This window comes from Phlebotomus papatasi, chromosome 2 (assembly GCF_024763615.1).
Source record: "Phlebotomus papatasi isolate M1 chromosome 2, Ppap_2.1, whole genome shotgun sequence".
Classification (NCBI taxonomy): domain Eukaryota; kingdom Metazoa; phylum Arthropoda; class Insecta; order Diptera; family Psychodidae; genus Phlebotomus; species Phlebotomus papatasi.
This window is the reverse complement of record NC_077223.1, coordinates 19198222-19220051: the sequence shown is the minus strand read 5'-3', so window position 1 is coordinate 19220051 and position 21830 is coordinate 19198222. Positions and strand designations below refer to the sequence as shown.

General features: G+C 34.7%; 2 protein-coding genes across 6 annotated transcripts in view; one reads left to right on the top strand and one right to left on the bottom strand.

The window, feature by feature from the left end:
• Positions 1 to 1543: 1543 nt before the first annotated feature.
• On the top strand, positions 1544 to 16063 carry LOC129802956 (transmembrane channel-like protein 7). Its single transcript, XM_055849212.1, has 4 exons — positions 1544 to 1973; positions 2048 to 2247; positions 7286 to 7432; positions 7500 to 16063. The coding sequence occupies exons 2-4, from the start codon at positions 2073 to 2075 to the stop codon at positions 9680 to 9682; spliced, it is 2505 nt and encodes an 834-aa protein (XP_055705187.1). The 5' UTR covers positions 1544 to 1973; positions 2048 to 2072; the 3' UTR covers positions 9683 to 16063.
• Positions 16064 to 16094: 31 nt separating this feature from the next.
• The window catches only part of LOC129802958 (matrix metalloproteinase-2), a 34066-nt gene continuing 28330 nt past the window's right edge, over positions 16095 to 21830 (bottom strand). For 4 of the 5 annotated variants that reach the window (XM_055849214.1, XM_055849213.1, XM_055849216.1 and 1 more), the window contains 5 exons: positions 20920 to 21066; positions 20142 to 20853; positions 19930 to 20071; positions 16581 to 16740; positions 16095 to 16512 (listed from right to left, as the gene is read on the bottom strand). In XM_055849214.1, the coding sequence (XP_055705189.1) occupies positions 16158 to 16512; positions 16581 to 16740; positions 19930 to 20071; positions 20142 to 20853; positions 20920 to 21066 (1516 nt within the window). In that variant the 3' untranslated portion in view covers positions 16095 to 16157. Of the gene's footprint in view, positions 16513 to 16580; positions 16741 to 19929; positions 20072 to 20141; positions 20854 to 20919; positions 21067 to 21182; positions 21266 to 21830 lie in introns of those variants that run through there. The other variant, XM_055849217.1, reaches the window with a different exon arrangement.

Sequence of the window (21830 nt, the reverse complement as noted above, 5' to 3'; positions counted from 1 at the left end):
CTGGACAATCAGAATTCACCAAAATCTGGAAGAATAGAAAAAACTTCCCTGAAAGCAATCTCCCGCTCTCTCTCTCTCTCTTCTTTTTATGTTTTTGGCTGTCAGACTCAATCAGGTCCATATAGCCAGACCAATCTCCCGCGATGCCAAATGTCAAAATTATCGGCCATATTGGCAAAAATTTCGCTCCCGCTTGGAATTTTCTTACAAGGTTGGTGTCAAAAAGCAAATGGCGGGCATTGGCGAGATAACCTTACATTTGACCTTTAGATTTTTGGGCACGAGAGTACCCGTAAAGTTTGAACAAGTTTTTTGAAAATTTAAGAAAAAATTATTTTTCGAATTTATGCAATCTGTAATTGTTAGTTATCATACTTATATTGGCCCCGAGAGGTTTTTCCTTATTCAGGTCTAGAAATATCAAAAAAGTCAGAATATCTCCAAGGAAGCAGAAAATCGAAAATTCACGATTTTTGACCAAATATATCTAAGCTCAAAAGTTAATTAGAATCCTGCAAAAAATATCCTAGATTTGGACATCCTTATAGTTTGTAATCATCCACAAGAATCGGATTTTTATCGATTCTAGATAGTCTAAAAAAAATTGTTGTTTCCATGGGTGCCCAGAGTCCCAAAGGAGAGGAAAGAGTTAAGGAAAAGAGATATAGAAAATATCTTGAAATTTCATTTGAAACTTCCTTCAAAAGGAAAATTACAAGTATTAGGTCAAATCTAAAAACACGAGAATATTTCAACCTGAATTTTTCTAAAACATTTTTAAAAAATAAACGGGCTTTTCATGGAATTTCTCAAATTGCGATAGAGAAAAAAGATTTTATGTGTTTTAAAACATAATTTATATCAAACCATTGTCTGACAATAATCAAACTTAATCTTGAAGCACTTTGCGGATATTCGTGAGTTGAAAGCTTACAGGGAGTTCCGGCTTAAGTGAAAACGGATTGAAAAAATTTGATATTAATTGCCTACTATTGGGAGCTCGTCTATAAAATAATTTTTAAAATCCCCTAAATGTATGCAATAATTTTTTTCAAGCGGTAAGTTTGAAATAATGTGTTGCATCTTGCATCCATCACGGCGTTTCCGTAATTTATTCCAAAGACCTTTCCTGTAGGTATGCAAATTTTCTCGGTCACTGCTGTGAATTGCGAGATTTTTTCGGTCCCGATAATTTCTTTCAAAGCGGAACTTCCTATTACTACAAACATGAAGAAGACTTCTTTTTTAAAATGCTAAGAAACTGATCAAAAATCGAATGGAAATTGTTCTCTTAGAATCTCAAAAGTTTTCTGTATAGTTTCTTTAAAAAAATCCACAAAAAATTAATACTGCACCGATTTTGATTATTTTAGAGCGGGGCCAGGGCAGATTTCTACTGTCTACCGGTTATAAGGAATACGATCAAAATGACTTTTCAAACTTTAAGAAATGCTTACCGATAGATGGCTCGCAGAGCAATAGCACCCAAAAGTCCCCTTGCGAGAAAAACATAGAATTTCTTCTTGTTCTTCTGCTAGCTGTTGAAATTCATAGATTTTCGTGGAGAAAACAAATTTCTTTCTTCCTCCAACAAAATTGCTTTTTTATACCATCAATTGTAGTGTAGATTGCAATATATTATCTAATTAACATAATTGAACATCAATTGGTTATGTGTAGTGCAAAATTGGAGCAAAATCTGCAATGGAGTAGTCACGGTTGAGCAGAAAAATTCGAGGAAAACAATAGCGCAGTGACCACTGAAAGTTTATTGAATTTTCACGGAGCAAATTGTTTTTTTTATCAAAAAAAAAACATGCACTTCACACTGAAATATATGATAAGATTTAATCAGTTCTGCAAATAAAGTCAATGGAAGAACACACGAGGCTATAAATCGAACGGGAAATGCTTCAAGTATTCCAGTTCACAAATACCAAATAAATTGGGTGATTTTTTTTCTAATACTTCCGGTAAGTTGAAATTTTTTTGCAAATTTCCCGTCTTTCCTCTGCATTTCCTCTATCAAAAGCTTTTGTATTTTCAGATAATTGCAAAGACTACAGCGCAAAATGGCCAGCAGTGGAGGAAAAGACCGCAAATCCCGTTCGAGCAAAACGCAGGGATGGGAGGAGGCCGGAGGGGAGTTCTATCAGGAAAGCTACCCCGTTGGGGCTGATTGGGATGGTATGCAACGTGATCCAGCCGCAATAGCTACCCTCTTGCCATCCAAGCAGAATAGATATGGTGAGGAATGTTTTTTTTTCGATTGCTTGAAACATGAATCAGGCCTGAAGATAACACCTCTGTGACTCTCTAATTGGAAGAGTCAAGTGAATTATCGTGTACTGAGAATGTTCTATTTTCATTCAATTGCCATTCGCGTTCTTTTATTGCCATAGAAACTGATAAAGATGGACAATTCTCACTATAATGAAGAGATTGTGAAAGAGGTACAGTGGCGAGCAGAAAAATTGGGACATCTCGAATTTTATTGTTGTCTAATCTTTTAGTAAGTTCAGACTTAAACAGTTTTCGAATTTTTTTGACACTACTCGTAAAAAAATATTTTTTCGAAGTTCCCGGTTCGTCAAAAAATATATAAGTCCCACGGGGGTTCCTTAACTCTTTCGCGTCCCACTTTTATTCAGCAGATGAATTAATGTAAAATTGAGTTTTTCCTAATGCTTTATGATCAAATATAATAGTTCAGAGAGGAAAAAAATTTTCCATTGCGTGAAAACTCGGAAAAACCCCGGGTCATATATGACCCTGTTGTCCTCAAGGGAAGTGTACATACCATTTTCAAAATCTCTATATTACGGGCTTTCTGAGAGTTTTTTTTGCTTGAAGTTGTTAATTTGGCCAAAACCATGGCAAACTGGATTGCTTTGATGAACACTGTACTCCTGGTGTTCAAGGAATCTTCCTGGAAATCCCTTGAACAGTCACTGTCACAATATTTTGAGTGGTATTTGGCAAAAATAAACTTATCCACATATTTATTCACTCACAATACAATTGCACAATATGAGACGCTTGCAGAATACTCTAAAATATTGCAAAATATGTTATAATTCATCAGATATAAGATGAAATGTCCAGGAGCAAGATGTCCCACCTGCATTTCACAAAGAAAAACAATGTCCCAACTACATTTCGCTATAGCTTTGGGACGAAAACACTGTTACCCTTGGCGACCACAGGGTCATATATGACCCGGAAAATTCTACACGCTTTTCTGGAAAATTGAGAGTAGTTTATTATATCAAAATATGCAATATACAATCTTTGGATATTCTTTTTTGTGTTTCTAAAGAACTTTTTGCTGAAAATACTAAATTAATATAAAAAATTTTGAAAAAGGAAAGTCATTTCACAAAGTTCGAAATTAGTGATTTTTGATCTCAAATATTTTCTTTTCCTGAATATCTGGAGTCTTGAGAAAATTAGGCAAGAATCTTACATCCTTCTATTATGATGTCGTGCACAATCCGATAGATTTCAATTAATGCAAATAGTCAAAAAAAATTGTTTTTTCCCCGGGTCATATATGACCCTAATGACGCGAAAGAGTTAAAAAATAGGGGAAGGTTTTCAGGCTTTGCACACACATTGGCTTGGAACACTTCATATTTTTCTAATATTCCTTGCGTGAATCTGAGCAATTTTTCGGGAAATGTGTGACTTAAGACAGCTACAATTAAAATGTGCTATAGATTGCTTAGATTCATTAACCCTTAAACGACGAGGCACTTTTTACGGACTGAAAATCAACAATAAAAATTAAACTGGGAAACATAATCAATGATAAGTCTTACATCTAACCTTGGAAAGTCCAACAGAGTCTGATTCGGTGTATTTTGTGCTTCTATGGACGATAGGGACAAAAATAGCCCAAAAATTTAAGTAATTTTTATGACAATACCAATGAATAATATTTTTCGCTTTAAGGGGGTAAACGGGTTTGACATAGGAAAAAAAAATAATTTTGTCCATTTTTTATTTTTGTACTATGAAATTTCATAAATTCAGATTTTTGTCTATCTGATAGAGTAGGCCTTGGCAGATAATTTCACCGGAAAATTCTTGGAAAATTTTAAAAATTGAGCCGTTGAGAAATGGTATGATATCACCTTCATTTTTTCCGTTGTCACATTTTTTTCTAGCAGCTTCATCCTAAATCAATAAAACTAGTATTTTCTTTTAGGATATGAATGTGGCTCGTGCTTAACAGTAGGATTTTTTTTTTGAGATTTGACCCAACTTTTTTCAAAAAAGTGATCATTTTCAGCCACTTTTTAACATGTTTTATACTATAAAATCCGTCAAAATCAATATTTCTAAAAACCCTCATGTTAAGAACAAGCCAACTATATCTAGAAAAAGTGTGCAAAGTTTGAGAAAGATCGGTTCTGGCGTTTTCGAAATATCTTGACAAACGATTTTGAAAATGGTGCTTTGAGAAAAACGCGTTCAAATTTTTACAACAATATGCGCGCGCGGGCAAAATGCAAAACTGCTGCTCTACCTGCGAGAGTTTTACTCCGATTGACTTGAAATTTTTAGAAAATGATCTTTACTTATTATCCTATTTAATAAGCAAATAAAAAATAATCGTTTTTTTGAAGCCTTCAAACCCGCTAACCTCCTTAAAAAATTTTAACAAGATTCATGTTTAAAATTCACCATGAGATGAGAATACTTCCAAAAAAAATTCTCTAAAGCGTTTAAAATATTTCTAAATGGGCTTTTCTTAAATTAAAATTCCGTTAAAGGAAAAAATATTCTTTTATGTGTTTAAATTTAATCTTTTGGCGGATTTATCAATAAGCCTTATAATAATGTTTATTGGCTTTCATTTCTAAGTTATGCCCAACGGACAATACAGTGGACTCTCGCTCAATCGGCTCTTTTTCACGTTTGATTTTAAAGCAAATTTGTTTAAATTCGCTGTAGTTCTCCTTGTTTTATCGCGATTCTTTATAATTGAGCGCTTATGTGGAATTTACAATGGTTTTGATGCCTGAATCTCTCGATAATTTGGATGGCATTTTGCCCCATATGCCCGATTGAGAGAGTGTACTGTAACTTTTGTTTTCTAAATGTGTTTTCGAAACTGCTTATAAGGGTGAGCGAGATGACTATCTACATTTTATTCACTTTCACTGAAAAATCAAAAACATGTTTACAAAATAGAAGGTACTGTGCGTTGAGCATTATGCCCAACGTACAATAACTTTTGTTTTGTAAACATATTTTTGACATTTCAGTGAGAGTGAATGAAATCTAGATCTAGTCATCTCGCTTACTCTCATAGGAATTTTTGAAAATATGTTTACAAAAAAAGGTTATTGTGCACTGGTCATTATGCCCAACGCACAATAACTTTTGTTTGTAAACTTGTTTTCAAAATTTCCTATGAGAGAAAACGAGATAACTAGATCTCTGTTTCATTCACTCATTGAAATGTCAAAAATATGTTTACAAAATTAAAGTTATTGTGCGTTGGGCATTAGACTAAAGGGCCCCTGTAAAAAATCAATGCAGAATGTTTACAATTGATAAATCAGTTACAGAGTTTTGAATATCTTCAAAGTACCCAAGAATGAAAATGTGAGATAAAGTATGAAACTTCCTGATGAACCAGGGTCTACTATGATAAAGAGCTGGATAGAATTACCGTTGTCAGGGGTTGAAAAATGAGAGATACACTGATGTGGAATAAGCCATCGAATCGAGAGTGATGCGCGAAATCATCAGTGTATGAGCGGTCAGTGGCAGACCTGCAAATGATCAGCTAGATCAGGACAGGTCGTCTCAAACTATGCGTCCAGCTGGTCACATTTCGATCGTCACTCGAACCAGAGATCTTTGCGTCATTCAGGTGTACTGCTCTGGGGATCTGTCCCATTCATTTTACACATTTGAGGCCATCAATGATGATCTCTCAAAAATTGGTCAATGGGCTGACTGCAACGGCCTTCTTAATCCTGCTAAATCTCAAGCCTTAATCATTCACACCAGGTGGAGGAATCCTGAACCTCACCCAGTTTATCTCTCAAATGAGATGATTCCTTTCACTTCTAGGGCCAAGAACCTGGGTATTAGGGCGTTTCAACTAGGAAAAATTTGTTTTGGAACTGTTCTGAGGGTGCTCTACATGATGAGACAAGAAAGTTTTTCTTCTACGACCATATGATCAGACGCTGTTTAGAGGTGGCTGAACGACCCTCTCTGTAGAACAAATTTCTGATTTTACCGGATTTTACACTACAGAGAGGGTCGTTCAGCCACCTCTAAACAGCGTCTGATCATATGATCGTAGAAGAAAAACTTTCTTGTCTCATCAAATACAGCACCGTGAGAATAGTGCCAAAAAATTTTTTTCTCAGTTGAAACGCCTTACTGGGTATCATTTCTAATGAAACTCTGACGTGGTTTGATCATGCGGCTGAGATTTGTAGGAAAGTTTTCCTCACTTTGCGACGCCTTCAGTCCTTCACGCCCCAGGGTACAAGGCTTCTATTAGTTAGAACTTTAATTGTCCCTTTCTTCACGTACGGGGCTGAACTATTTTTCAGTGCAAACGCTGAGACGCAGAATCGGCTGAACAGAGCTTTCAACTCCTGTGTACGGTATGTCTACGGGCTCCGTAAGTTCGATCACATTTCCCCTTGGGTAGATTCAATCCTTGGTCTTGCACTTTTTCCTTACCTGGAGACTCGTGCTGTTGACTTTGTTTCACGGTTACTGAGTGTTGGAGTGCCACGGTATCTTGCGGAGATTGTGGTGGCTGGATCATCCACTAGGGCTTTGTATCTCCGTGTGTCTAGTTTGAGTAGTCGTATTCTCCGCGATTCTCTATTTGTTGAAGGGATCGTTCTCTGGAATGGTTTGCCTCGCGAGCGGAAGAGGGAGCTTTTCCTTAGATTTGTGGCTGCCACGCATTCCTCGTGTTCCACATGAGCTGTTCTTGAAGTTAATTTTTTTTTTATATTGTCTTTGTACAGAGGACAGATTGTCCTATGAAATATTAATAGAATTGAATTGAATTGAATCTAATACTCTATCCACATAGCCACGAGATCCCCAATATATCGTGTATTCCTTACTTCATCTTTTATCTCATTACATGAATTCTGAGTTGCAGACATTCCGAACTGTAACTGGGTTGTAGGTTTCTTGTAAAGAGTTCTCATTCCGAATACGAATACTTAGATTAACATTTCGTCCGTAAATGATTTTGTGAATTAAAAGAAAATTCGTTTTATCTTTTGAAAAGCCACAACTCGAAGAGTGCGGCAGGGTCAACAGGAAAATCGCACAAGTAGGCGTCGACAGAGTGTCACAGCTACCCGTAGAAGTTCAACATTTCGTGGATTTCAGCAGAATCAAGAGGTTCAAGTGGCCATGTTGCCCGATTTATCAGGTAGGCAAACCTTATTTCTTAAGACTCAATCCAATATGATCAGCAGGTCATAGAAATGATCTTGCAGAAAATCTGACTGACGAAGAGAGAATCTGGGAGGAGATTCATGAGATAAAGTCCATGCCAGTGTCAATGGCGCAGAAGAAGGAGATGAAGGCTCAGTTGCAGAATGCAACAAAGCTGAGGCTACAGGGATTTGATCAGATCAAGTGGCAGAGGCGGAAAGTGTGGCAACAGTTGCAGGCTAAGTGGACTGAGTGTTTGGCAAAAATTGAATTGTGGAAGGGTTCACTCAAGCGGATTGAGGGGAACTTTGGGACGGGAGTTGTGGCATATTTTTTATTCCTGCGATGGCTCATGTTTCTCAATTTGGGTATCTTTTTGATAATACTGGGCTTTGTGGTGATGCCACAGATATTTCTTGTGGCTCCAGAAGATGATGAATGTTTGGGGGATATGCCTAATTCTACGGCGTGCTGTGCAGAAGATTATTTGAATGGGACAAGTGGGTTTTCGGTGCTGGATATCATTCAGGGAACGGGAATAATGGAGAAGACACTGATGTTCTATGGTATGTATTCCAATCAAATTTATGGATATCATGCCAATGTCAATACTAGTCTAATAGGTTTTAGTAAGTCACTGTACTATGATTTGCCATTGGCATTTATTTGTACGACATTGACGTATTTTTTGGTGTCATTGGTTGCCATTGTGAGGGCAGCATCGAGAGAATTTAAGGATAGATTGGTTGAGGGTGAAGGACAATTCTATCAATATTGCAATTTGATATTTGGTGGTTGGGATTTCTGTATACACAATGAGAAATCCGCTGAGATTAAGCACAAAGCTCTTTTTAATGAAATTAAGGGTCTTCTGTTGGCAAAAAAGATGGAATTTGAGAGATTCAATCGAACAAGTGATATTATGGCTAAATTGATAGCTATGCGATTTTTTATTAATTGCATCGTACTGATAATTTTGGCAGCATCAGCTGTTGTTATTTACTATCTTTTAAATATATCTCTGGCTTACTTGGATCCAAATTATACACCGGAAAATATTTTATCATCCTTCAGTGATGCCACTGAAAATAAACTACTAGTCACGCCATCTGTCGTCAAGGATATCTTTCGCAATGACAGTGATGACAGTGTCGATGAAAATCGAACAATCAGCGATCAATTGATCGTACTATTCTATGAATTTCTTCCCTACATCGCCATTGTCTTACTGAATATCCTTGTGCCCATACTTTTTAACTATTTGGTCCAATTTGAGCAATATTCCCCAGTGTTTGTCATCAAAATGGCCCTATTGCGTACCATTCTGCTGAGACTGGCATCCCTTGGTGTACTCCTGAGTCGTTTCTATTTACTGGTAAGCCCACATGTTGATCCTGATGTGTGCTACAATGCCAATAGAGGCACCCCACAGTGCTGGGAGACATTTGTAGGGCAACAATTGTATAAATTGTTCATTATTGATTTTGTAACACATATATTTGTCACGTTTTTCATCAATTTTCCACGTGCACTCATTGCACAGCACGTGAATACCAAATTGGCGCGTTTTGTGGGTGAACAGGAATTTGAATTGTCAAAACATGTCCTCGATATTATCTATTCCCAAACACTATGCTGGCTGGGTAGTTTCTATGCACCATTTCTTCCTGGAATAGCCTTCTGTCTGAACTTTTTGATGTTCTACATCAAGAAATTTGCCTGTTTGGTCAATTCTAAACCACCAGAGATTCACTATAGAGCTTCCCGATCAAAATCCCTCTTCATGTTCATCCTTCTACTGTCCTTTGCAATAGCTGTTATACCAGTGGTTTATGCCGTGGCCGAGATACTTCCGTCCCGATCGTGTGGTCCATTCCGTGGATTGGAATCTGTGTGGGAGGCCGCGATAATGGCATTTATGAAAATGCCAACATTTGTACAAAATATCATATTTTTCTTCGGTACAGCTGCCTTTGCTGTTCCAGCATTTATCATTCTTATCTTGCTCCTGTACTACTATTATGCCGTATCAGCAGCCAATAAGCATATGGTTAATGTGCTTAAGAATCAATTGGTACTGGAGGGGCGTGATAAGCAATTTCTGCTCAATAGACTGAGTTCCTTTATAAAGCAACAGCAAGACTATCAGAAGAAGATGCGACAGGCGGAAGCGCATCAGCGCGATAGGGCAGCCAATCGCGATAGTCGAACTAGTCGAAATGCTGGAGAACGTGAGGCTGAATAGAAACTTTTTTCCTTTATTTTTTTCGTATTCTTCTGAAGAAAGGATAATAGTTATCATCGTTATCATATTCCAACATTCTCCTATCAAATTTACCCAATTTACCCCATTTCCCAGTGTGACTAATTCATTCAAGTTTCATGGCAAAATTACACCAGTTTTTAAAAACCTTCCTATTTCATAGCTTCAAAGTATGAATATTTAATTTTTGTTTTTAAGTCTGGAAAGGAAAAGTAATTTAAATTGAGAGATAGGGGAAAATACTCTCCCTTCGAACGTTCATGCCTTCGAATAATGTGAATTTTCTTTTAGTTTTTCTATAAGAGACTTACACATTGCTATTAAATATTAGTTAGCTTATCATCAATTGCTGATAATTCCGTGATAATTTAGTGTAAATCTCTTACAAAAAACAAAAGAAATTCACATTATTTGAAGGCATGAACGTTCGAAGGGAGATCACTTTCCCCTACTGAAGAATTTTTCAAATTTGAACGCTTAAATGGTTATAAATTCAACTCCAAGGCACCGATTTTCATAATCTTGGGCGCGATTGAAAGGTCTTGAAATACACAAAACCCTCTGGAACAAGTTAAGTTGCTAAAACTAACACCAGAGGCGCTGTAGTTATAATACCTAATTTCCATTTCTAAGTGATTTCCATCAGCGTGTATCACATAAGCATTTTTTTGTGATATTCTTTTATTTATTTTAAATCAGCATATTTTTTTCAAAATGTTTAAAAAAAATAATATCCTCACTTATTAAATATTTACAAAAAAATTAAAAATAAAGTAACAATGATTTTTGGCGTCAGGAGGGGAATTCTGTAACGCTCTGGCAATGCCATATGAGAAATTGGGTTCGAATCTTAGGAGAGCTTTTTCGAAAATGCGATTCTGTAGCCGTGACATTGTCATTTCAGCTCACCTGGCATTGTCAGAAGTCACATATTTGAGATTTCTGGCAATTCAAATGACAATGAATTTTGTTAAACAAATCAACCAAGACGTACTGTATTTTCATAAAATCATCAAATAAAGGGATTTCTTTAAAAAATCAATGAATTGCATTTTCGAACTCATATATGACAAAAAAAACTCGAATGGCATTGTCAGGTTTCGAACTCACGCGTGACAATGCCACGAAAATTACAGAATTTCCCTACAGGTTTTTTTTTATTAATTTGCATGTTACAATAAAATTTCCAATGGTATTTCTTGATCAAATTTTTACTCATATATGTAATTATAACTTTTAAAAATATGTTTCCATTCTTTTTAAATTTGCAAACCATTTTTTGGAAATTATTAATAAAACATTCCCACCAGGAAAATAGTTTACATAGTTTGAAATTAATTATAGCTGTGAAGCTCAATCGACTTTAACTTTCCTTATTAAGAATGTAAAAGCTCTAGCCAATCAGAGCTTGATAGGATCTAGCTGTGATAGGACTGAAGTAAAAGGAGGCCAAAAAATAATTCGTCAAGTCTGAAATTTAAAATTAAGTAATCTAAATTTACAAACTTAACTGTAATAGATATAGAAAAAAAAATTTTTTTTCTGTTAAAAGTAGCAAAATTTTCAAGTATGCGATGTTTGCGATGAGTATTTCAGATACAACAATTGCATATTGTCTTACAAATTGAATAATAGGAGATTATTTTACTAACATTTTCAATGCTTCTAGTCACAAGTAGAGAATTCTGAGCTCAATGAGAAGAAAAATCTCCATGAAGATCTTTCCATTCCTGAATAATTTTCAAAATGCTTATGCTATACTAGCTGATGGAAAACATGATATGAGAATGAATAATGAAAAAATACCACTTTTTTCAAAGCCTTTGGAATAATCTTCCGTAAATCAAGCTGATTTTTGTGTATTTTTTTAGAATTTTCCTTAAATTCCATCAGAAAAAGCTTATTTAAAGGCACTGAAAGCTTCCAACAAACGAAGAAAATATCTTGTAAAATCTTGTAAGATTTTTGTCTATCCCTTTCATCATATTCTTGTAAAATCTTGGTATTTACAACAAGACAACTTCTTAGAATCTCATCCATCAAGGCTATTGCACAAAATTCTTGTCAAACTGTGATTTTTATAGCAATTTTTCAATAGATGGCGCTGGGAAATACTTAGTTTTCTCTTTATAGTCTTTAGTTTTTTTTTTCTTACACAGAACGAATTTGGAATGTTTTCTTTGAAATTATTTATTAATTTGTTAAAAATAATCACGATTTTAATGTGCAATTCCAATTTACTAAACTGCTATATTGAAGAAGAAAGTCAATGTTTGAGTAATAGCGGCCACAGCCGTCTTAGCGTTGATGACCAACTCACAGAGTACAGTAGACTCTCGCTCAATCGGCTCTTCTTTTTCAATCGAGCGCAAAATTTCGTAGACAATTTTCATGTTTGATTTTAAAGCAAATTTGTTCAAATTCACTGTAATTCCTCTTGTTTTATCGTGATTCTTTATATTTGAGCGCCTTTTGTGGAATTTGCAATAATTTGGATGCCAAAATCGCCAAAATCTCTCGATAATTTGGATCACATTTTGCCCCATATGCTCGATTGAGAGAGAGTCTACTACAAAATCGGTGGAGAACTTGTTCACTTCTGCTAATATAAAGGATTGCCCAATTGAAATGTAACCAAATTCAGGATGCTATAACTTTCATACTAATAGTTAGAATATCCCCATATTCAGCATAATGATAATTCATTTTATTGGTTACAAAGCCACGAAGGCATTTGTGATTTTTTTTTTAGAATTCTTTTACCCCGTAAAAAATGCATAGGGTAAGTGTGTCAAATTTCGGCATAGTTGCGTGCAAGCGTCAAAGTCTCAAGTTTGAAATGTAATATTTTAAATACAAATTGATTTTTTTTATTCTTTCTTTTGTAAGAGTGTTGCTTGGAACCTTGTTAAGAGTTTACCGTCTTTATTTACTCTAAAATCATTCTTGAAACATTTTAAAATGTAGACATAGCTTTGGTGCCCTATTTCGGCCACCTTCATTCTCATAGTTCCTTGCCTTCCGGGAATTCTTCCAATATTCACGTCATCTCGTTTGTCGAAGCTACATTTTTTGTTATTCTTTTGCATTGTATAATCTCTAGAGTACGTAAAATCTAAAAGTTCATGGAAATACGAGGAACAAAAAAGGTGGCCGAAATTGCAAGCTGGCCGGAATTTGGCACACTTACCCTATACTGTGTTTTAAAGAGATGGAAAAGCGTCCCAGTTTTGCGCAGTGCTGAAATTAACGAGAAAGAGCTATCCGTGTAGTATATTTTCGCATGCGTTTAGGGTAAATACCGCTTTACTACAGATTAAATTTAAAAAAATGCACCCTAACTATCTCCAAAACATATTCAAAGATGAAAATATATTTACGAGCAGTTTTTGAAATAAACTAAAAGACATGGCCTGGGAGGGAAAAGAGGGTGGTGAAGGAAAAAGAAAAAAGACTGTCCTAGATAATGTAGACTTATGGCGGGAGGTGTTGTCGCTGGCCGGAAGTCGATATCTCTTACCGTTTTGCCTCTAGCCGTGTCATAAGCTTTCGAATAAATAAAAAAACACTTTTGAATAATATTTGAGAATGATATATCAATTACGGGTACTTTAGCAACTCATGACCGATTAAATCCGATGCAGTCGGGTTGGAAATTTCAAGATCTTTCAAAAGAAATCCAAATTTAAGTAAATCGGTTTTAAAAATAGGCCCTCCAAAGTGGTTAAACTGGTTTATGGGGCGGTCGTCGAAGACTGGAAGTTGATATCTCTTACGTCCTCAAGTGGTCGTCTTACAATTTAAAAAAAAAAGTGGATTGTTTAACTGCTTTCTTTTTGAGTTCTAGCAGTAAAATGATTTGATAAATTAGCTCCTAATTGTAGGCAAAGATGCATAGTGCAAGTGTATTTGCATAATTTCATTATTTGCATAATACCGGGACCCTTTGAATTGCCAACAGCCATGAGACTGAGATTGCAAAAGGAACTCTATGTAAAGCCTTACAAATTTCAAAAAAGACAAGATTCTACCGATATTAAAAAAGTTATGCTCGATAGAACTGAGTTGCATCACTTGTCGTTAGAGACCAGTTGCCAAATGTCTTTAATGAGAATGGGTTTAAAACTGAACAATTTGTGAATAAATAAAACGATCGTGTTTACTTAAGAGAAAGGTTATACGACAATTTATGAATATTTGAATAATCAGCAGAAGTCAAGGAGCATAGTTTTTAATGGTATGGGCTTCCATTACCGCAGATTATCGTTTTCCATTAGGGTTTTTGGCCTTTGACTGAATGTGTGTGGAAAATTGTCCAGGAAGGAGCTCTGAAGCCCTGGGCATGCAAATGTTTAAGTACGAAACAGTGGATGTTCCAGCAAGACTTTCATCGTAACAGAAATGGTTAGAAATATATCAGACTGATGAGTCAATTTTCTTTAGGAAAATACTTGCTATTAGTCTTCAGTCCCTCTATGCAAAAAGGTATGGAAAAATGAAATGTGGAGAGGCCCCTGGTTGTAGTTTCTGCCAAAAGTGGTTACGTCAATAATTTTCCTCAAGTATTGCAAGTTTTCGGTTTTCTTTCTTGTTTAATTTTTTCAGACATTAATTTTGAATTAAAAAATACAGCGTTTTGAAAAGTTTGCTATTTAATTGGGCCATCCTGCATGTAGAAAATATTCGTCGGTTGCTGTCTGCAGAGAATGTTCAAAGAGGGCTTTAGAGATCATTAAAAAAAACAAGATTTTGGCAATACTTTTACAAGATTTTACCAAAATATCTGGCGACAGAGGTGACCAAAAATCTTGTTACTTTATATGTATGTCAGTAACATTTATCAAGATTTTCACGAAAAAAATTTTTTTTTTAAGAGTAAGTATACTTATTTGGGTCAAATTATCATATTTTCTTCAGTAACGAATGAAACGTCACATTTTGTAGCTAATTTCATTACACTTCAGATGCGGTACGGAGTTGCCAGATTTAATTTATTTACTGGTCTTAAAACGATTTAGACTCGGACTAATAATTTAGAAATCACCAGATGACGTACAGTAGACTCTTGCTAATTCGGCTCTTTTAAGATCGGGCTCCTTTTTATTCGAGCAGCAGTTAAATTCGAAATAGTTTATTGACATTTTTTAAGTACGATTATGATTATCGAATGAAGCAAATATGCTCAAATTTGCCATGCTTTGTCTGAGTTTTGATGTGATTTTGCATTATTAAATGGTTTTCATGCAATTTATAATAGTAATGAGCATGTAAACTCAATATGAGTATGCATATCAACAAAAAATCGTTACATTTCAAACAACTTGACGCCCGAATTTCTCTCTAATTCGGTTGACATTTCGGTTGAGAGAGTCTACTGTATATTTTTTTAACGTTTCGTATTAGTTTAGAAACGCCCTACAAATAATAATAAATTTTGCTTTGTTATTCTCTTCGAAATTCAGTGATTTTGCAAATCTTTTCAAAATATTCATACTTTGAGAATATGATTTGAATTGTTTTCTTTTCTTTCTGTCATATTTGCACTACGGATATTATATGTTTACAAACTTTATATATTGTATACTTACCCATCGAAGGTTTTCTAACAAATTCCACATCGCTCGTATCAAATCATTTTTCATGTCATGTATTTTTCACAACTCATTGGTTTGATATCTTAACCGATATAGGGGAAAAAAGAGAAATCGTATGGAAATTGAATGAAACAGTATTTTCTACTAATATTTAAAAAGAAAAACTATATAGTAATATAATTTAATTTTTTTTTCCAATTGTGACAAACAAAAGATAATCAACAGACTGTACTATATTTAATTTTAGTTGTTTTTTCTTTGCAAGAAAATAAAATCAATCCATTTATATGAAAATATACAACAAGTGAGGAATTAATAAGAATTTTAGCTGTAATAAGTAAGTCATAAAATATAGAAAAATGAAATATACCAACAACAAGACACACAATAAATTCACACAAAATAATATCATATTCTTACGTAATGAAAAGATGGGATGAGAAGAAAACGAAGCGTACTTTTTAAATGTAAATTAAAAGGGTTTCCAGAAAATACAGCAAGAAAAGAAAAATACTGCCCATACGATAAAACACAATTTTTGCAAAAACTATATTCTTTTAGCAAGGGATTAGAGAGATTTTTTAAAAAAAAAAAGGAGAAAAAACACCAAATAGTAATATCTTCCTCACTTTTACCATACGTTTTGTGATTTATTTAAAAAAAAAAAAAACAATGAAAAGAAATGAAAAATGAAAAAAGGGAAGAAATTATTATCTTTATGTAATAAAGTACGATGTAATCAGAGTAAAATAAAATAAGCATAAACGAAGATTTTTTTGGTTGATTTGAAATCCGAAGAATATTCGTAAAACATGATATTTATTAAATTAAAAAAAATTACATTGCTATTAAATGGCAGTTAATTATTTTATGTAACACAGTATTGCATGAGAGAGAAGCAGAATTGTTGGTAGCAAGAGGGTGTAATTGATTGTGTGAATAGCTGACGATAATGCAACTAATGCGTCCCTCCTCTTTGGTGGATCAATCTCATTGGATGTCCTAGGACATCTCATCCAAACTGGAGCTGATGGTTTCTGCTCAATATGTTCCACTCTCATTTTACGATCATTGAACTTCCAGAAGCCCTTGCCTTTGAAGAAGTACGTCCGATGATCTGTCCACTGGAAGGCAGCATCAATATGATAGCCTATGCCTCCCCACATGGACATATCGCGCGGATAGTCCAATTCCACCCTCTTAATCTCTTCGTCAAATCTAAAAGAAAAATGTTTGAACTTAGTTTTCTCGCGCTTTTGAATAAAAATAGGTAAAATCAAGCCTACCCCCAGTACTGAGTGCCACTGTAGAAGTACGTCTTCTTGTTGTGACCCCAGATCATGGCAGCATCAATTTTTTCTAAGGATTCAGGAAGACCCAGGTCAGTAAGTGGACGGGGATAACCTCTTTCGAGCCGGTTTGAGTTGAAAACGTAATATTTTTTTCCTGAATTAAAAAAAAAAATATAAAGATTGCGTTAAAATGTTGTAGTACTAGAGGTTGATTACAGCAATATTGCTTGTTTTTTTTTCAACACTGAGAAAAAACGGGGGTGCGATTAACTTTTTTCCTCATAACTTTAACACTTTTTAGGTGTAAAAATATATTAACATTTTTAATGTTAATTTTACACCTTTTTAAGGGTAAAATTAACATGAAAAAGGGTACCTTTAACCCCTAATACACCTAAAAAGGGTAATATTTACACCGATTTTGGATCAATACTGCAGGGTAAAATAAACATTTTCGGAATGTTATTTTAACTTTTTCGGATTTCTCTCAGTGAACAAGTTCAGAAAAAAGTGTGAAGCATTTAGGGCAGAATCACATCGCCGTGGCCTCACCGTATTTCGTTAATTTACGCATTTTTATTGCAATTTTTACACAAATTTTCCATTACCGTATTACCTTATCTCATATTCGGTGGCACTAGGTGAAAATAATATAAGAAAATTGAAGAAATAAAACGAAAATGTGATAAACGGTGAGCAAAAAAATTGTACGATTAATTTCTCTTACCGTTTTTTTTGCTCATCGTTTGTCGCATTTTAGTTTTACTTCTTCAATTTTTTTATATTATTTTCACCTAGTGCCACCGAGTATGAGATAAGGTAATACGGTAATGGAGAAATTGCATAAGAACTGCATTGAAAATGCGTAAATTAAGGAAATACGGTGAGAATTTTACTGTCAATGTGATTCTGCCCTTAAACTTAATATTTTAATTGTGTTTTAAGTTCGAATGTATATTATAGTAAAATTATACTAAAAGCATACCGTAGATGCGGGTGACTTTGTACTAAAGGGGCGACTTTATTCCCTTCTTGTTTGTAAGCTTTTCTTTAATACTAGACTCAGAAAAATAATCGAGTAAAACTTACACGAATCGATGTTGAATTAACTATTTTTCGTTGTGATTTTCGATTAACTATATTTTAGAGTCGATTTTTCTTCTATTTAGGTGTAATATTCGGAAGAGTTGTTTTAACTTTTTTTTCCTAAAATTTATATGACAAAAGAGTGTAAATACTCTTTAACACTGAAAATAACTCGTTTTAAGAGTTAAAATAACTCGTTTCAAGAGTTAAAAAAGTCTTTTTTAGAGTTAGAGTAACTCTTTCAAATCCCTGAATATGTTTCTCATGAATATGTCCTCAAATGAATATGTTTTGCAATTTTATATTTTTTTTTATTTTATTATTTTCTTTATTAATATTTTCTTGGCCTCAAGTTCCCTATGTTTCGAGCGAAATATCACGTATGATGGAAGCACATGTCTTCATGAAGCACATATCTTTATGAAGCACTGTTAGGCATATTTCTAATTGATGTTCCCTATGAACTTTGCCACACGAAAATCTTCTTGACTGAAGTATATTCTTAAAACGAAAACACTTAAGCATATACTTCAGTCGAGATGAAATTTTATATCGAAAAAGAGTAATAATTACATCGATATCCGACGAATTAATTCAACTCGCACGCAGAGTTGTTTCAACTCTATTTACTAAAGTTTACAACGAAAAAAGAGTAACAATTACATCACTGAGAGAAATCCGAAAAAGTTAAAATAACATTCCGGAAATGTTTATTTTACCCTGCAGTATTGATCCGAAATCGGTGTAAATATTATGCTTTTTAGGTGTATTAGGGGTTAAAGTTACCCTTCTTTCATGTTGATTTTACCCTTAAAATGGTGTAAAATTAACATTAAAAATTTTGATATATTTTCACACCTAAAAAGTGTTAAAATTATGAGGAAAAAAGTTAATGGCATCCTCATTTTTTTCTGAGTGATCGATATTCGTAGAGTTAATTTAACTCTGCAATAGAGTTGTTTTAACTTTTTAGGTTTTTTCTTAGTGTAGCAATTAAGGATGGTATTTAGCAATCCGATCTCCATGTTCGATTGGTGACGGCCATTCTTAAGCAAGTGCCTGGCAAGTTGGCCTTTTTATATGGAGCTATTTGAAGTCAATTTCCTAAATTGATCTCGGATTCAGTGTTTCGAGGAAAAAATGTATTTAAACAAAAATTTAGTATATTTATCCCTCCATACGGTAAGGTATCTTATAATGCGAAAAAAAAACTTCTCACTTTTTAGATATTTAGCGTAACAGTCGCGAGTGCAAAAAATTCCCATATAAATTTAAATCGAAGTATGAGAAAGTGGCTTCAAATTTCAGGTAACTTGCCAGGGGTTAGTTCTTAAACGTTAGACTTAAATATAAAGGTTACGAACAGGTGGGGACAGTCGCCCACGGAGGACAAAGTTAACCGCAGCTACGGTACTAACCGTGGTATCCATTAGAGAATTTCACATTAAAATTTTAATGTGATTTACATTAATTGTTGCTGATGTGTGTCCTAATGTGCAATTTTCGTCAAGTGCTTTTAGAAATCGATTCATTTAGTGATAAAAAAAGTGGACTCGAGTCACAAAAATTGGTTTAAATAGATTAAAATAGCATAAATACGATTGATTCAGCGATTTCGAGTGGTTCTAGAAGTTTTAATGAGCAACTTTTCACTTTAATGTGAAATTTTCTAGTGTGATAACTCCGTAATACCGTTTTTGTTGATCAACGCCAACATTTCAATCAAGAATGTTATCCTGAGTTTGGTTTCCCTGAAGAAGGTTCTATCCAAGGACGAAATGTTGTTTAAATGAAACATTTTCAGGAACAGTCTACAGATCGAAATTACGACTATTTTTCATATTCTTATGATCGAAATACTCCATAACGTTTAGTCAAAATGTATTAACTGCGCGAAAAGCAAAACAAATGTTGTTTTCTACGTTTTAATTAATCAACGCCATAGTCTTAATCAATGATAAAGTCTTCATAAGAGCAACAAATCCACGAGGTATGTAAAGTTCTTGTAGGAAAAATAGTCTCCCTAATTCGTCAGCATTACCAATTATTCTTCTCAGTTTTTAATGTGCTCTGTAAGGTCCCATCCCAGATCAAAACGCTATCTAATTGAACAACTTTTCGCGGGCGTTATTGTAAGATACGACAACAGTGTTGATGTGTAAACTCAGATCCTTTCTATCATACAAGTCTAATTCTACTAAAAGATACCCTGATTCTAGGTACAATTATGATTTCCTAAAATATTGTTTGGACTTACCTATAAAGAAAACAATTTGAAGATCCTTGTTTTCATACACAGCATCAACATGCGTAAAATCTTCGGGAATCTCTTTCCAAAGTAGACGGATTTCATGAGGGTATCCAGCATGGAGACCCTTATCACCAATTCTCCAAAAATACTTTAAAAAGTTTATTTAAATTTAGTATGCAAAATTTGTTGATTTTGTTGTAGTTGGTTGTAGTACTTACCCGATCCTTGAAGATAAACAACTCCCCTCGGATAACGGAAATAGCGTCATAGCTTGTGTTGCAAGTGGCTGGTTTGTCTGATTTTGTGGGTTTGTGCTTTCTAGGTGAATCATACCTAGGATCTTCGGGATAGGGATCGCTGTAGGTGGGCCTTGTGGGATAAGTTCTAGGAGTTGTTGTTGTTGTTGTTGTTGTTCTGGGATAGTTTGGATACCAAGTCCAGTGGGGTCTCCGAGTGGGTATATCTATTGGGTCCCTTCGTTCGGGGTAGTATATTCTATGCCTTGTAGGTCTTTCGGTGGTTGTCGTTGTGGTTGTTGTTGTAGTCGGATGAGTAGGGGGTGAGTGCGTTTGGTAATGATGTCGATGATGATGGGGGTTGTGAGCAAATTGCTTTCTTCCGGTTCCGTAAATTTGCTGAATTGCCAGACGATCATCTTCCGGCAGTTGTCCTTCCTCCTTGTAGGTGTTATACCAGGGGCCCATTATTGAATCTGGAACGGATGAATGCCCAAGTCCCAGAGAGTGTCCAAATTCGTGTACCGCCACACTCATTAAACTTGTACCGCCTTTTCCATCCTCATTGGAATCTATGAGCCATTTCTCGTCGTCATCGAAATGAGCATCACCCCCACGACCGCCCCCAGGGTAAAAGGCATGTGCCAAAATGCCCCCAATCCCATCAAAATTGTATCCGTCTCCGTGATTTCCCCTGCAATGTGCCATATAGACCATAATGTTGGTTCAATTGGGTGTTTTAAGCACCATTTCCACTCACCTGGCAAACATCACTTGAATATCAGCTTTATCACTGTTAACTTCTCGGAATGTTAATTTTGAATTTCTTTCCCACACATTTAGTGCATCGCGTAGAACTCGCCGTACTTGACCGACGCTTAGAGTTGGCATGGAATGATTGACCAGACTGTAAATAGAAAAACAACAAAAAACAAAAACTTTTAAAAATTTCCACATTAAAATTTCAAATTTCGCTCACAACTCATCCCGTAAATCTGCTAAAATGTTTGTCTTTTCAATTACCTCATTCTCTGTTACATTTTTTGTGAATTCTCAGCACAATTTCATTTGAAGAATTGCTAGTATTCCTGCATTCGCTCACTCAAGGAGGTTGTGATGGATTTTAATAGAAAACATCACACCCAGGTTGAGTGAGTGAATGAAGATTTGAGATAATGAATTTGGCCTTTTTTTTAAAAAAATATGAAAATAACATTTTAGATATTTGCAAATGTGACAATAAAGTTTGTAGATGTATTCAGTAAATAACTTTAAGCTTATATTTAAATATGCATAAATAATTACAAAGTAAAAACTGTGAACATGGTTTTGTGAAACTTTGTTTAATTACAAAAGTTTCTCAAAAACATTGTTTGAATGCGAAATGAATAAGAAGCACATTTGGTGGTTGTTTGAAAATGTATTAATTTATTTCATTAATTTTTGTTGGGATATAATTATGATTTCATCGTGCTTAAAATGACGATTTTCACATACACGATAAATTTGATTGAAAAGGAAACCTGTAATGAATTGGTCAAACGCCAGAATTTGTTCTAGCACTGAGAGAAATCCGAAAAAGTTAAAATAACATTCCGGAAATGATTATTTTACCCTGCATTATTGATCCGAAATCGGTGTAAATATTACCCTTTTTAGGTGTATTAGGGG